The sequence below is a fragment of the Thamnophis sirtalis genome, unplaced genomic scaffold (genome assembly GCF_051295495.1).
Source record: "Thamnophis sirtalis isolate CommonGarterSnake01/CBP01778 unplaced genomic scaffold, rThaSir2_p1.2 scaffold_6, whole genome shotgun sequence".
In the NCBI taxonomy this organism is placed as follows: Eukaryota; Metazoa; Chordata; class Lepidosauria; order Squamata; family Natricidae; genus Thamnophis; species Thamnophis sirtalis.
The window spans coordinates 34,200,692-34,217,799 of record NW_028261386.1 but is presented as its reverse complement, the minus strand read 5'-3'; the positions used below and the strand labels follow the sequence as shown (position 1 = coordinate 34,217,799).

General features: G+C 35.1%; 1 protein-coding gene across 18 annotated transcripts in view; it reads right to left on the bottom strand.

The window, feature by feature from the left end:
• The window catches only part of NRXN1 (neurexin 1), an 828,007-nt gene that overhangs the window by 425,340 nt on the left and 385,559 nt on the right, over window positions 1-17,108 (bottom strand). For all 18 annotated transcript variants that reach the window (XM_087717540.1, XM_087717541.1, XM_087717547.1 and 15 more), the window contains one exon: window positions 15,163-15,353. In XM_087717540.1, coding sequence (XP_087573666.1) covers window positions 15,163-15,353 — 191 coding nt within the window. The remainder of the gene's footprint in view (window positions 1-15,162; window positions 15,354-17,108) is intronic.

The window sequence follows — 17,108 nt, the reverse complement described above, 5'->3', positions numbered from 1 at the left end:
CACTTAGGTGTAGAATGTTTGTTGCTGAAGAAACACAGGGAATTGTTTCTAGAGAACACCATGTGGGGGAAGACACAAGCAGAAGATGGATTTGTCCCTGGCTATCATAGTCCCTTGGAACTGAAGGGAGTATTTGCATGCTTGTCCTTTTCATTTGCTTGGCAAGCCTGGAATTCTGTCTCTTAGCATGTGGTATCACATTTGGAGGTGCCTGAAAATAGGGAAGAAGCCTCCCTTATATTTCAGAAAAGGATAATTTGTCTTCTCAGGGCTAAGTATATTTCATTACACATTAAATATAGATTCCAAACTACAGAATGTCTCAGGGATGGCCAACATTAGTTTCTCCTCTTGACTGACAGTGTTTTTTGTTAATATTACAAGATTATAAGTGGTTACTGCACCTATCTAGCACGAGTTGATTTAATTTACACCATTAAAATGTTTAAAACATTTATATAGCTACCCACCTGTACCTAACTCTGAGTGGCTCACAGCCAAAAGATAAAATCACATCTATATATGATAAAAGTATTAAAATGAAGCATATTAAATATATTAAACTTCAAAAGTATTAAAAAAAAACCTAGCACCATAATTATACTGAGGTTACCCTCTCCTGCTGCTTGGGAGAACAGCCGGTTTTACGTGCTTTTGGAAGACTAAAAGATTAGGGCCTGCCTAATTTCAGGGAAGTGTTCTATAGGGGACGAACTATAATGGAAAAGGCACATTTCATATTCCCATAAGATGGGAACATTTAAGGGAAGGGACAAAGAGCATGTCTGTGCTATCCAATCTGTTGAGTGACATGTATAAAGGAAGGGAACAAGATGAATCAGATGACTGTAATGGTTCATTTTATTGATATATGCAGTGAAAAGAAGGAAAGTTGTAGCAAAATCTTTTCCCGCTAATTTGACAGCAGGTTAGACTTCAGACTGAAGGTTAAACTTTTTTTCCAATTGACTGGTTACACTTGACTTCTGCTCCCTTGATGGGTTTATGCAAGTCCATAGCTTTTTGAGGTTCTTCTGTTGCTACCCATGACCCCTTGCTTAGACCTTCAGTTCTGCTAGCTGCACTCTGGGTCTTCTCTTCTATTTGTGGGAAACTCATATCAGAGACACTGCTAACTAAAATTCTCATATCTTATTGCCTAGAAGTTAAAGTAACCAAAGATTGTTGAAATAAGTGTGTAGGAACTATAATTTTTCCTAGGAAAGAAAAATTGTTAAAATAAAGTATACTATAATGTAATATTTGTCTTTACCTCTATGATACCTATAACAGAAACATTATTTTCAACTAGACAATCCTTTTGTTGTTCTCATTTTTCCCTTTGTTTTTTTTCCTCGCCTTTGTTTTTTCTAAACATCTCAGGGAGGGTTCACCATACTATTGAGGCTTTTTTTTTCAGTCTCTCAGTATAGGTTAACATACACATGGCCAGACAGCTAATCCTTAGCATCCATCAAGAAAACAAAAATGCATACATTGTCATCTTTCCTCCGGGGAAACTATGAAACCAATGAACTTGTCATGCACCTTATCCAGTAGACTGGCAGGCAAAAATTCTGCTACATTATAGTGTACGTAACAGTATATTATTTATTTATCTACTAAATTTCCATCCACCTATCTCACAGTTCAAGGTGACACTGAGCGGCTATTATTATATCCACTAGAAAGAGACAATGATAGATATTTACCCTGAGAAAAGTCAAAATACTATTATTAAAAATATAGTATTTTTTTTCAGTAACATTGCCATATTGACTGCATGCTAATTTGCCAATAGCATATCTAAGTTATAACTTATCCTACTATGGAAAACTAGGCATTCTACAGATATGTTGCAGCTCCCAGAAGTTTTTCTCAAGGCTTTCAGCAATCCAAGAAGAAGAAAATAGATTGGGCATTGACATATGATTTATTATGCAGCATCACAAAGGGCCACCCATTACCAGAAATCTCTTAATATCACTATCATCATTTTTCTCTCATAATGGGAAAATAGCCAAAATCACTCATAACAGTGAATTTTTCAGGGGAACACTGAAATGCCATGACATTTTTTGTTCTGACTGATATCCCGTAAAATAAGAGTGTCCACCTTCGGCAACTTTAAGACATGTGGACTTCAACTCTCAGAATTCTTCACCCAGAATTCTAGGAATTGAAGTCAACAAGTCTTAAAGGTTGGAGACCACTGCTATAAGATTCTCTGGGGCCCCTGAAATTATACAAAGTTTATAATCTCATAGGTAGTTTAATCTTTTAATATTATTATAATTGTAATTTAAAGTTGGGTGAAAACCCAATGTTCTAACATATTACTTTCACAATTTGGGGAAACTAAATTCATTTATTTATTTATTTTTACTTCAGTTTAATCTGGAGGGCTATAGGCACCATTTGTAGTAACAGCAGATTCTTGGTGTTCTTGTATACAAGCTTTCCAATAACAGAAAAAAAAATCCCAATCTTATTCATTAGGTGAATGAGCCTTAATATTTGAAACAGTGCATTTCATTATGTATTTTAATCTTTTTTTCAGTCAACTAAACATTTACAAAAAAAAAAAAAGGGGGTGCCACCAAGGCAGGAGAGTAGGAGTATATGGATATGTGGATATATATGATATATGCAACATATAATACATATACATATACTCCTATTAAATGAAGTTTGGATAAAACTAAGACAAAATGTATTTGTGATGCATTATAACACCCTCGTTTACTATCTTTTGAATCATGTTCTTGACTTTCTAATATTTTGTCAATTTAATGATCTACACTATGAGGTATAAAAAATAGAGATAACTAGAGAGACAGATTGTTTCATGCAGAACTAGGTTCCAGAATATTAGTGAGTTTCTGACTCTAATGTTTTGTTAGTAAATTGAAATGAAAGGCATGCCTATTGACAGAGATTAAGCAGATTTAAAAAGTAGAGGACTGTGTTTGTCCAACAGACTGTGCAAAGAAGTTGCTGAGGCATGCTAAATTGTGAGGGAAAAAAGATAAGATAATTGCCATGCATGTGGCAACCCATTTGTTGTGAATTGATGGAATATTAACATGGTGTTGATATGGATGTATTCCTGTGTTTGAATATTTACATGGCAGGAAAGCAAAAAGAGTTTGATGTCAATACACACTGACTTAAAATTATTAGTGTGCAGGCCACATTTTTTTTTAAATGGAATTGGTGTCTCGGAAATGTCTGGAAGTTAAAATCCATCATAGAAATCCAGTAGTAATATTTAATAAAATGTACCAGAGCAAGGCTGGAATACTTGCATCTGATCATTTCAGTTTGAGGTTTAGGGGTGGTGCTTCCATTTTGCATCACTTTGGATATTGCTTTCCTTTCTGGTTTATATCATTTATCAGTTTTATTTTTAAAACATCAGTTATCTTCTAAAAAGTGCATAACATTATTTTGATTTACTTCAAGAAGTGTAAAGTTTTTTGCTATAAGATTAAAGACATTTCACTAATACAACTGTATCTGGTTCAGCCTGACAGAAAAATAAGGTTTTTGATAGTATGCATATTACTAGTGTTTAATGCTGCTCTTTTTCCCCAGTTCAATTCTGCCACTGCCTGGTAGCTTAAAATCCAAATTTTTAGTTCTTTCTGTTGCTAATGCACTAAAATTTGTGCATTAGACTGTATGGATGGCTTATTATTACAGTAGAAATATGTCTCTTCATTTGAATTCCAGAAAACAAAATCATAATTTAGCTATGATTATGAATTTACCAGTGAAAAAAAATCATGGAATAATACTAACCAACAATAAATTATTATGCTAATTAAAATCTCCTTCAGCCAGAATCTCCTGCACTATGTTTTTACACTGAGAACAACTTTCACCAAGACAAACTCTCCTGAGGAACTGTTTTTCCATTCTCATATTTACATATTTCTAAGCTTTGTTTAGCAGTCCTAGATGAAGCAATATAATGCTATAAATTGATAAGTAGATTACAGAATAAGTTTCCATCTGTTTCTTTAAGAAGAATTCCACAAGGAACATAAGCCTCTGATCAATCAATTGGCTGATCTAATATTTCATTGCCTCCCATTAAGATTAGGTAGACGAGGCTCTCAGTTGTTATATGTCCGTGATGGCAAACCTATGGTACGCATGCCAGAGGTGGCATGCAGTGCCCTCTCTGTGGACACATGAGCCATAACCCCAGATCAGCTTCACCGCACATGTGTGTGCTTCTCCTGCAGGCCAGTTGGCCTTCAGGTCTCTTCCCCCGCGAGGGCCATGCGGCTTGCAGGGGAACTGCACATGAATGAACATGAGGCGTGCAGGGAGGCGTGCATGCTTGCATGGGGTTGGGGCACATGTGCAGGGGGCACACAAACATTGCATTTGCAGTTCGGGCATGCACATGTGCGCTTTGGGCACTCAGTCAGGAAAAGGTGAGCCATCACTATTCTATGTCATCCTTGATTGTTATTGAAGGATGCTAGCTCTGAAGTGTTATTTGTCTAAATTATCCTTATCCTTCTATTGTTCTGTATCTTGTTTGCAGCCAAAGTATGACAGTGCTGGTGAAAATTAACCTACGTCACAAAGTTATGGACAGGAGATCAGGTAGGAAAAGATGTTCTAATGGTTTCTGCTCTGAACTGAATTTCTTTTTCTTTCCATCTGATTTTATAATCCTGGTTTGTACATCTTTATGATAAATGATTGATTGGCAGCTTAGGCTCATGAATGTTTATTCAGAATTAACATTTACTCTGTTTAATGGATCTTCTTTTTCAAAATATATGGGTTTAAAGTAAACAAATCAAGTTTTGGCCAAACTGCCCAACAAATATTGGATGTTTTATCCATTCCTGTTTCCTAGAAAACACCTTGATTAGATCAGCATCTATGCTTCAGTTGCAATGAATAACTTTACAGGAGAATTTTTTTAAAAAATTAGTAATGTCATTGCAAATATTAATCACATTGGTTGGATAGGGAGTTTTGCTTTTAGGACTATTTGTGTCTTCTTAGTTGTCTTAAGTAATTGTTTCAAAGGATGTACTATATTAAAGGCTAGATAATGTAAGAATTTATAGGTACAATAACTCTATAAAGTCTTGATTTCTTTTTTCCAATTCATCAAGAAAATCTATGTGATCGCTAGAAGTTGAAAATGACCTGATTGTGCACAATAGATCTTTTTTACCCCTTTTTCAGTAAAGTCCAGGGATAGATTAACATCCAGCCATATTTGTAAGAAATGGTTTATAGCTGTGTACTAAATAAAACCAACCAGTTATTTATTCAGTAAATCATGGTTTAGGATTTATGAACCATTGTCACAGTCCCTCTTACTATATTATGCAAGATGTTCTGTTGTAATCACTTATTGAGTCACATAAACCTTAACACATTCTTCTCCAGATATTTTGAAGAATAGATTCTCTGCCAAATGGCTTTCTCAAACCCTCCAAATATTTTATCAATTATCCATCTGTAGTATTCTCTATAACTTCATGAAAAATCAATGCACTACTACTTGATGATGATGATGATGATGATGATGATGATGATGATGATGATGATTGCAATCATAAACTACTGTTACCTAATCAGGAATGCTGCAAAAAGCCAAACATCCTCAAAGCACAGATAAAACCTCTGTCTGTGAATCTTTCTCAGGCCTTCAAATGAGGATGACCTGAGGCTGGTTCACTATCCTCTATTTACTCTTCCATAGTTTCCTGCATTTGATCTTAATTTATACTTCCATACGTTCACACATTAAATATTTACTGTGTGTGTGTGTGTGTGTGTGTGTGTGTGTGTGTGTGTGTGTGTGAAAGAGAGAGAGAGAGAGAGAGGGAGAGGGAGGGAGGGAGGGAGGGAGGGAGGGAGAGAGAGAGAGAGAGAGAGAGAGAGAGAGAGAGAGAGAGAGAGAGAGAGAGAGAGAGAGAGAGAATGATTGCAATGAGAAATCACGTGAAGTGTTAATACCACTTTATAATGTCTTGGTAAGGCCACACTTGGAATACTGCATTCAGTTTTGGTCACCATGATGTAAAAAAGATGTTGAGACTAGAAAGAGTGCAGAGAAGAGCAACAAAGATGATTAGGAGACTGGAGGCTAAAATCTATGAAGAACATTTGCAGGAACTGTGTATATCTAGTTTAATGAAAAGAAGGACTAGGGGAGACATGATAGCAGTGTTCGGATATCTCAGGGATTGCCACAAAGAAGAAAAGTCAAGCTATTCTCCAAAGCACCTGAGGGTAAGACAAGAAGCAATGGGCGGAAACTAATCAAGGAGAGAAGCAACTTAGAACTAAGGAAAAATTTCCTGACAGTTAGAACAATTAATCGGTGGAACAACTTGCCTCCAGAAGTTGTGAATGCCCCAATACTGGAAGTTTTTGGATACCTGTTTGTCTGAAGTGGTTGGTCCCTTCCAACTCTGTTATCCTGTTCTGTTCTGTTCTGTTCTGTTCTGTTCTGTTCTATTCCATTCTATTCTATTCTATTTACAGAATCTGCCATAATCTTATGTTAGACTGAAGTAGTAGGGTAATATTTGGAACAAATTTAGAGATTGATATCTCAATTCTTAAGGGTAAAAGTTGGAATTCTACCTCTGCAAGAGAAGGCCAATACTACATGGTGTTTTAATCGATTCATAGTTAAGATTGCTGAAATTTAGGCATGATGATTTCAGGCAACAGTTATGGCCATTTCTTAATCTGATGCAGCACTGGCAGTTAAATGTTCCTTTCTCATTAGACTTTTGCTGCATTCTACATTGACCTTGTAAGAGCAAAAAAATAAATAAAACCCAGAGTAATAAAAATTAATAAGATGTTTCTTACATAAAACAATAGCAACTAATATAACATATTTTTTTAAAACAATTTGTGATTCAATTTCAGTTTCAACCTGTTGAAGGAGAAAGCTCCTTTAGTAAATCATTTGGGCTTGTAAAAATTCAGCTCATTCTCTTGTGGGGCATAAAAAGAAAGCAGAACACCATTTGCTCTTTCATTAGAACTGGCAATCATGGCAAGCAACAGCTGAGCAGAATGCAATGAGCTTGTAAAGATCTGTTAACTGAAGAATATAAATTCTCAGCAACCTTCATCTGAGCATCACACATCAATTGCATTGCTAGCAGATCCAGCTACCTGGGTAGTGTCTTAAAGTGCTTCACATTTTTAAGATGACTGGACTTACCCACCGTACATGTTGTTACTAGTATTGTTATGTAATTCTTTTTTCTTTTCTTTTTTAACTATATGGTTCAATAGTGCCAAGTATTTCTGTGAAGATATGAATGGCAGTGGGATTCATTTTTTTTTTACTACTGGTTCTGTGGGCATGGCTTGTTGGGTGTGGTGTGGCTTGGTGTGCATGGCAGGGGAAGGATGCTGTAAAATCTCCATTCTTCCCACCCGCCCCCACTCCAGGGGAAGGATACTGCAAAATCCCCATTCCCTCCCGATCAGCTGGGATTCGGGAGGCAAAGACTAGATGGGGACGGGGCCAGTCAGAGGTGGTATTTACTGGTTTCTGAACTACTCAAAAGTTCCACTACCAGTTCTCCAGAGCTGGTCAAAACCTGCTGAATACCACCTCTGAATGGCTGTGTATGAAAGATGATATTAAGGAATGCATGGTGCCCACTCAAAACAGACCATAGAGGAAAGACTCAAAGTCATGGATCTCATGTAAACTGGATGATACAATGACTTTCAAATGGAACACTACTAGCAGACATTTATGCTTGGCACCAGCATTGTTGATTGCGATTAAACTCGGAGGAAATAATATCAATTTGAAATAAATGAATAAATTATCATGCCCAGTGGTTTTCCTGCTTCAGCATTTCTGGAACTCAAATCTAACCAATTCATTGTATGTATTTTGTACAATGACAATAAAGATGATACTAAATACTAACCTGCCTTCTTAGATTGTGAGGTAGGTAAGGATGTATTTGTTTGTTTGCATATGGCTATGTAAACAGATTTCAGAAAGTAAACAGTTATAAAACTACATTTGTTTTCTCTGCTGAGTGTCTGGATTAATAAGAATACTAATATTACTGATATACCTATAACTTTCTGCATTAGACCAATAATCATGCTTTATGAAATAATTTACAGTTTAAACAATTAGCTAAATGCATGATTAAACCATCACCTTTACCGATCGTGCAACATAACAAATAAACAAACAAATAATAAATAAATAAATAAATAAATAAATAAATAAATAAATAAATAAATAAATAAATAAATAAATAAATATATTGATGCAGGCAATCCAGTCAAGATATCATATAAATATTGTACATCTATGTATGAAATTATTATAAATTATGTGGAAATGCAGCTGATATATGTTTGAAATTCTCAGTACTGAAAGACTAAAGAAAAAATGTCTACATAGTTATTTATTTTATGGTATTAAGAATTTGCAGTGACACAATTAAATTGGCTACATGCAGTTGTAATACTAAATTATGATTTAGCATTGCATGACAAGCCTTAGGCTCATGCACTTCCCATTTGTTTTCTATTTCCAGTTAGCTGAAAATAGATGTAAACATTTCTAATATCCTCCATCTGGCTGGGAGGGTGCAGCCCTGAGGTTCACATGCATATGAACAGTGCATAATATTAAGAAAGATTATGGGAGATGTTGGGCATATGTGTTTCTACATACACCTTCCACTTATATTGTTAATTTTGTTGACATATGTTTCAGACATCCACTTCTCCTTTCAGATTTCTTTTCCTGGCTGCTATGCTAGTTACTTATATTTCTTTTTCTCCACATTTGTTCTTACACAAAACCATCAAGCCCTAATATAACCTTTTATTCTTTTATCATATTTCATTATTATGGTCAGATGAATTGATGGATAAATAGGAGTTAATCATTTGTTAATCCTGCATACATCCTATTCGATATTTTATCAGTTATTTGAGAAGTCTTGAGAACTAAAAAAAACAAGTGCCACATCTCAAGACAGCTTTTAAATAATTATTTATGGACTGTCCCAATCCACTTTCATCCTTTTGCTTCCAGATTAATCTTGACAGTCTTTCCCCCTTCGTTGTTGGATACTAAACATGCAAATAACTGTGAGATATGATGCTTGCAATTGGTCTAATGTGGTTGAAATCACATTTAGGTGGAAGAATATTTTTCAGAAGCCCAAGTATATACTTTGTATGCAAATATTATAGAATTCAATCTCCAGCATTCCAAAGTAGACTGAGAAAGCTTTGGAGAAGTCATTCTAATCATTGTAAAGCAACAAGCTTGCTTTACATTCAATTGCTTGAGTCTGCAGTAGGCAGTACAATCCCTGTGTAAAACAAAACAATACAAGATATGTGTAAAATTTGTGGATTTGCGGCATAGGCACAGCAATCCTATAATTTATCAAGGAATGCAGCCTCTGAATAGAAGAAATGAATTTTGTATTTTTGTCCCCTCCCCCTTTCTCTGAATTATTTTTTTGTATCATTGAAAATAAAGGAGGAAACATACAGTGGTAACTCCACAGGATTCTCCATTCATTGGAGCCCTGTGGATTTCTCTAGACACCTGAACTTGTATGATTTACATCAAGAAACTTTCCAATCTTAGCTCTGCATATATTTCCGTTTGAGTAAGGAGAAGACTTCTCACCCCTCCCCACCCCAAGGGCTTGAGCAGGGGGTTGGACTAGAATACCTCCAAGGTCCCTTCCAGCTCTATTCTGACTGACTGATTGGTTAGCTTCTTTTTAGTCACTTGGAAGGAGACTCCAAATTTCATGGCCATCTGAAGCATTCTAACCTAGGCAGAATGAGTTCACCTTTTTTATTTCATTCTCTGATTTCAGGCTTTAAAGTATGATGAACAGGTGACAATACAGAAAGAAATTCAAAGGGTTTTTGAATACATCATTTTAAAGGGCTTAATATTGCATTTTATTATTTTATAGTTACTTGTATATTTTTTCAATCAAAATAAAATTTTAAGAAACTAAAGGCAATTTCTAGGTATTAAACAGGAAAACGGAAAGTTTTCTGACTCATCAGAGTTTTATATATTTCTCATAATGAAAGAAATAATGGTTGCTTATGTAAAGATTATCACTTTGAATATCACACAGAATAACATCACTGTACCCCCTACCCCCAGTTCTAACTCTATTTGGCGACTCAAATAAAAGGATGGCTGTTGCAAGTCTTTTATTATTCCAGTCCCTGGTTTAAAATGTTTATAGATTTATTTTATTTTTGCCATTTCAAGACTTCAGGTTAGAACCTCTGTGGGAAAGAATTTAATTTTGCATAGCATATTGTTCTATGTAATTTAGAATGTGAAGAACATAGAAAATAGCTAAATAACTCAGCCTATTTGAACTGCAGTTAGAATCTCTTCCAGGTCTGAGACTGAACCAGGAATTATATTATGTGACATAATGGTGCCCTCTAGTGCTTTTATTAAGCATGGTAGTTTTAAAGGCTGGAGTAATGGCCGAAAATAAACAGAAATCTGGCTTTGGTTTAACTAACTGAATTTTCTGTCAGGAGGGAACACTGTTCAAGATTTTATGTAGCAAGTTTTCAAAGCATTTCTCAAGAGTGGTGTATGATGAGGCATTCCATGTCTTTGCAGGAAACCAGAAATAAATATGATCTAAATATTTTATGTTTCTAAGAAAGAAAATCCCTTCACCAATTTCTAACACTATTTCAAATGGAGGTTTTTTAAAACCATCTGACCTTCATTCTAGAAATCCTAGAATTAGTTGAACACTTCCATGTTATGGAAAGTACTGCAAAAGGTAGCCTGCAACATAATACAGGCAAACGGTACTATATAAATTGGAGAAAAGTAAGGTTCCTCCATAGCAGAAACCGTCAATTTAAAGGCTAGGAATATAAACATACGTTGAAGACGCACCTACCCTACACTGCAAAATTATCCTGCATTTTTCACTACTAATTGTTATTCAATTTGAAGATACTTAATTGGCTTTTGAATGTTCCCCCCCCTCTCCCCAAGATGAAGTCATGTTTGGTGATATTTGGATGGACCAAGTCTGGTATTTTCACACTTAGTTATAGGCTAATATTGTGCAATAATTACTCCATTGTTTAATTGCAGTTGTCTTATTATCACAGACTTCAATTGCTATGGGCAGAATCAAGAAGAAACTCCTCTCTTGGTACTTTTTTTATTAGAAAGTGTGGGCAGTCAGGAAAGTTTCAACATGATAGTAAGATATGTAAAGACAAGATTATCAGAAGTATCATCCTCAATTATTTCATACAAATGATTCTGAATCACACCAAAGGAGATTCCAATTTTCAAGTGACCTGAGTATAAGATAAGAAAACAGAAATCTTTTTCACAGGAAAAAAATGTTTTTAAGCAATTGCAAAGGCAGATTTTTAGTCAAATTAAAATTAGTTAAAACTGAGTAATATTTAAGCAAGTAGGGCACTTTCTACTCAGTTATTATTTCAGCTGCAACAAATATTAGGAGCAGAGAGGATGGATCCATTATCATCCCTCTTTCTCTTTTTATAAGAATATTTCAATTATTTATTTTATTTATTAAATTTATATGCCACTCATCTAACTCATAAGGAAACTCATTATCCTGTACTTTTTATAACATTAGTTTAAATATTTTGCTACTTAAACAGTAACCCATTTCTATGCTACTTCTTGCCTAACCAGATGTAGAAAATTACATTCATAAGCTATAGGAGGAATGCAAGATCAATTATGTAAACATCAGTTTATCTCTGAAAAAGAAGAACTAGTGAAAACAAAACTCAAAAATTGTCCTGCCTTGATTCTCTTTGGTACAAGAGGGAGGAGAAAAACTCTGTTAGGTTTCCAAGATTTTGCTATTATATCCCATAACATTAAATTAGTTCTTGTATTTATTTCCTGACCTGCAATACCTTGAAGGTCTGACACCAGATTGCTTAGATAATTAACAATTCCACAGATGACAAACTGTGCAGAAAGCCAGTGGGCTCAGGTGGATTTTTTTTGACAGACGTTTATGATGTCTTTACCAATACAACAATTACAACATTCCATTTCATAATTTAAGAACTAAGTAGTTAAATCAATATTTAGAAGTTAGAACTACCACAATGCAAACCTAAGGAATGCCCTTTGACACTACAAATCCTGCATATATCCATAATTAGGATCAATTATAATTGTGACAGGCAGACGAATTGGGAGGATATTGTGATGATCTAAACATGAAACATTATCAAGACTATTGCAATGATATAAAACTGAAACAATCAAAGCAAATACCAATAAAACTGTAGCCCTTTTTATTACTCCCCTGCTTCCAATCCTATGAATATTTAGGAAAGAAAACCTGGGAGTCTTCATTTTAAGATCAATAAATGAGCACGAGTCAATCAAAAGTTGGGGACTAAGGGCAGAAGAAACTGGGACAATCTAGAAGCTGTGGGAAAACACAAAAGAGAAGAGGAAGTCAATTGGCTGAAACATGGCAATCTCCATCTTATCTATATTCAGTAAGGCATTTAGACAACTTCCCAGATGAAATGCTAATGAGACATTTCTCTCATTGTTGATCATACACTTTCATCTACAGATGTGTGTTTCATCAACACAGCTGTGACCTGAATACCTTAATAATTATCAAGGGATTAATTCTTTTAACATTATAAGTCTTGTGATATCCTCACATAAAAAAGACCATAGAAGATTAATGAGATTTATACTTTTTGTGGTGAATGTCCCAGAAAGCATACATGTCATGTACAATTCAAAATATCTTTAAGAGCAGATGCTGTGGGGGGTGGGGGGAGAGACCTGATGTAAGAACATGGGAGACAATAAACAAACACATTAACTAAGACATCTTCCTACATTCAGTAGACTTTATTGTTGCCTCCTATATTTTCACAAAATCTTTTATGTTATGGCAGTTGCATTAAACCTTTACCTTGCAGCTGGCCAAAGGGACATAGTGATAGCAGACATTCTTCAAGATGTCCTAGACTAATCTTTTCTTGCCAAGCTGACTGGAAAGGGCAGAAAGATGGCTATCAAATGGCTTTTTTTAAAGTTTTTTTTTTTTAAAATCCAATCTCTCTGGGGATTCCTTTGTTGCTCAGATATCTATGAATATTTCTGATGGTTCCAAGATAAAGTGCAGATATTTATGACTTATTGTTGAGGTTTCTCATATTCTAATTCACAGAATAAGCTTATGTGTGTTATTTTATTAATTATGTATTAACAATTCTAGTTTCACAAAACTGTGCTGAATCTATAAACAGTCAATATTACAATAAAATCTGTTTTATTTATCTGTTTGGCATGATGTAATCAAACTTGTCAAAAGTCACTACTTTGAGAATACAGAGGTCCCACCAACAATATCTATAAAGTAGCTAATGCCCATGAGCCTTTGCACTAAGAAACATTTCACTCTTTCCCATTGGTCAGAAAAACAGCAATACATGTTGCTTAGAAACTACAACCAATTAGTGTTTGGAAAGGGTGTTCTATAATTCTAAAGTACAATAATTTTAACTGACCACTGGAGGAAAAGAGCAGGCTCTTCCATTAGACAGTGAAGTGTTTGTTCCAGGCAGCAGATTTTGAGTATTATGCATCTTATAAAGGCTGAAAACAGCCAATCAGTTGTTGTTGTTGGAAATTGCTTTTGGGGTTTTGTTCTTTAGGTACCAATCATTTGATGGAGTTGATTAAACATTTATTTATTCTTACAGCCTTAGCTATATAAAAGCAGAGATAACTCAGAATGGAGACCTAATTAGAAGGCTACACTTGTGTTGCTTAGCAGCCAGTGGATGCCAACAACAATATATGTATATGCAGTGGATGGCGGCCAAAGCTGCATGCAGTATTCCAAGTGTGACCTTACCAAGGCATTATAAAGTGGTATCAGCTCTTCACGTGATCTTGATTCTATCCCTCTGTTTATGTAGCCTAGAACTGTGTTGGCTTTTTTGGCAGCTGCTGCACACTGCTAGCTCATATTTAAATGGTTGTCCACTAGGACTCCAAGATCCCTCTCACAGTTACTACTGTTAAGCAAGGTACCACCTATACTGTACCTGTGCATTTTGTTTTTCTTGCCTAAATGTAGAACCTTACTTTTTAAACCACTGAATTTCATTTTGTTAGATAGCGCCCAATATTCAAGTTTGTCAATATCCTTCGGTATCTTAAGCCTATCTTTTGGAGTGTTGGCTATTCCTGCCAGCTTGGTGTCATCTGCAAATTTGATGCGTTTCCCATTTATCCCCTCGTCCAAATTATTGATGAAGATGTTGAAGAGTACTGGGCATAAAACATAGCCTTGGGGTACTCCACTGCATACTTCCCTCCATGTAGATGCAGTTCCATTGAGGACTACATGTTGAATGTGTGTAGTCCTCAATGGAAAGAAATAGAAATTAGAAATAGACTAATAAACAAATATGGTACATAACAAAGCATATGATGGTATTTCTCAGAAGTGATTTGTAGGAAGTCACAAATTCAGAATCTAGCTTTCCTATCAACAACTGGGGGAGCAAAACCCTCCATCTACAACCTACAACCTACAACTCCTGAGAGAAGACTCCTGTGAGTCCCTTGGACTGGAAGATGATCAAACAGGTCAGTCCTTGAGGAGATCAATCCTGACTGCTCTTTAGAAGGCCAGATCCTGAAGATGAAACTCAAGTACTTTGGCCACCTAATGAGAAGGAAGGACTCACTGGAGAAGAGTCTAATACTGGGAAAGATTGAGGGCAAAAGAAGAAGGGGATGACAGAGAATGAGGTGGCTGGCTGGAGTCACTGAAGCAGTAAGTGTGAGTTTGAATGGACTCCAGAGGATGGTAGAGGACAGGAAGGCCTGCAGGAACGTTGTCCATGTGGTCGCAATGGGCTTTGGAACTAACAACAACAACAACAACAACAACCATGGAGAAATATTACCAGTTTATGTTGTCAAACTGAGCTGGCTAAACTAATACTCTTATTCATTTTAAGCCAGCATTCTATATTTTTCCAATATTTAAAAAAAAAAAAACATATCATAATATACATTCTTTTATTGTTTCTGTCACTGTCACTTACTTTTGAGATCCAAGTTTCTTGCTCCTGCCGTGCTCTGCGTTGTGATTTTTGTGTCAATTTTTACAGTATGGAGATTATTGGTATCCCGTGATATCATCACATTGTGCCATTGATTGTCATTCAGAGGTTTATTGGAACTGCCCTTGATAAGATTTGCACCATTTCCCAAATCAAACACATAATGTAAATACCTGTAAACGAAAATGAAAAACAGTTAAACTGAGTAGGTAGATGAAAATTACAGCTTTTCACTGCTTCTTTTCTTTATTTAAATTATTTGGCAATTCATAAAGTTCTTAATCAATACTCTTACATTTAACAAGACTAACTTGGGACAGATCAAAATGTCTTAAGTCAAAAATGTTGAGAGAATTTTAAAAAAAGTATCAAATTCTTCTGAGAATATTGAGCAAAATAGCCTCCTTAATATGCCATCTATTAAAGGTATAGCAGAAGGAAATTATAACGTTGACTTCAGCTTCTTTCCCCTACCTTAGCCCTCTACATCTTTTATTCATTAAGTATGGAGTTAAAACAGCAGTATTAATTCGATTGAAATCTCTTGAAGTTATTTTTTTCATTTTTACACCCTTTTTATGACTTGTAAATTTTACTTTTTCTGTGGCAAACTTATTCTATCCCTATCAAAGCTGTATAAACAAATTGAGATTATTTTGGATATTTTTTTTCTTTTACCAGTTAGTTCTATCTGGTATGTATATTTGCACTATATTTTTTTTAAAAAATCTGAATACAACTATTAATTTTTTGTAGATCTCCCCAGTGAAAGTTTTGAATTTCTCAAAGGAGAAATTACATTTCTTGATTACAATTGCAACTCATTCCAAAGAATGATAATTCCATCAGAAGATATGTAGCTTCTATATATTTAAATATTTTCAGTAACTAGGCTAAATTAGTTTTCAAATAAATAACTTCTTACTTGGCAGAGAAAAATATTGAACCTCTTAGACTTTGCCAACAGAGTTCCTCATAGGATTTCATGGCATGTACTTTTTTTATTATGAGGTAATTACTCCAGACAAAAGATCTGAAAAAGATCCTGGGGCTCTAGTTTTTAGACAAAGCCCACCAACATTTATACCAGCATGAACTTCCAGCCATAGGCTTACCTACTAACAGGGCCAGTGGGATAATGATGATTATGGTGATGGTCATTATTATTATAATTTCACTAATTAAACTCATATCACAGTTCCAGTACGGAATGAACTAATCTGGTTTCCAATAATGCCTTTGAGTAATGCTAAGCTCTGGACAGTTGGAAATACAGGAAAGTCATTTTCTGTTGCAACTGCCAAGTAAGTTCCAGCTGAGCAATTAGTGGTGTAACAGGAACAGAAACATATTTTGCCTGCTTTTTCAAGGGAGAGGAAAGATGAAAATATTTCACATAAGTGAAAAATAAATGCTGTGGGATGAAAATGTGTAAAATTGATGATTACATTTTCCTGGAAGATCTCTTCTCATCCAGCTAGCTTTATTAAAATGTTTTTTTCCCCTCAGATCCAGAATAGTGAGAAGCCAGATTAATTTTTAAAAAATGTGGCTTTTACCAAAACAACACTGGTAGAACAAGCAGGTAGATGTTATCAGAGGTCCACTTACTTTTAAAGGTTGATCTCTTTGCTATTTTTCTCTTTTATAGTATTGAACATGATCCTCCTTGTGGAGGACACATTTCTATTCTTTATATATTTAAATATATCAAGAATATTTTAATGCTCCTTAAATGTTGACTTCAGTATAGTTTTAATTCCTACTGAGGGAAGCTGCTACCTTAAGCCTGTGAAGGCTCAACCAGTGTTAGAAAAAAATACTAGTATACATAAGGGTCTTGTTAGCTACTCTCTTAGCCAAAGGTTTACACTGGAGAAAAATGGTCTGAAACTGCAGTGTAAGAAGCACCATCCAAATATGTATTT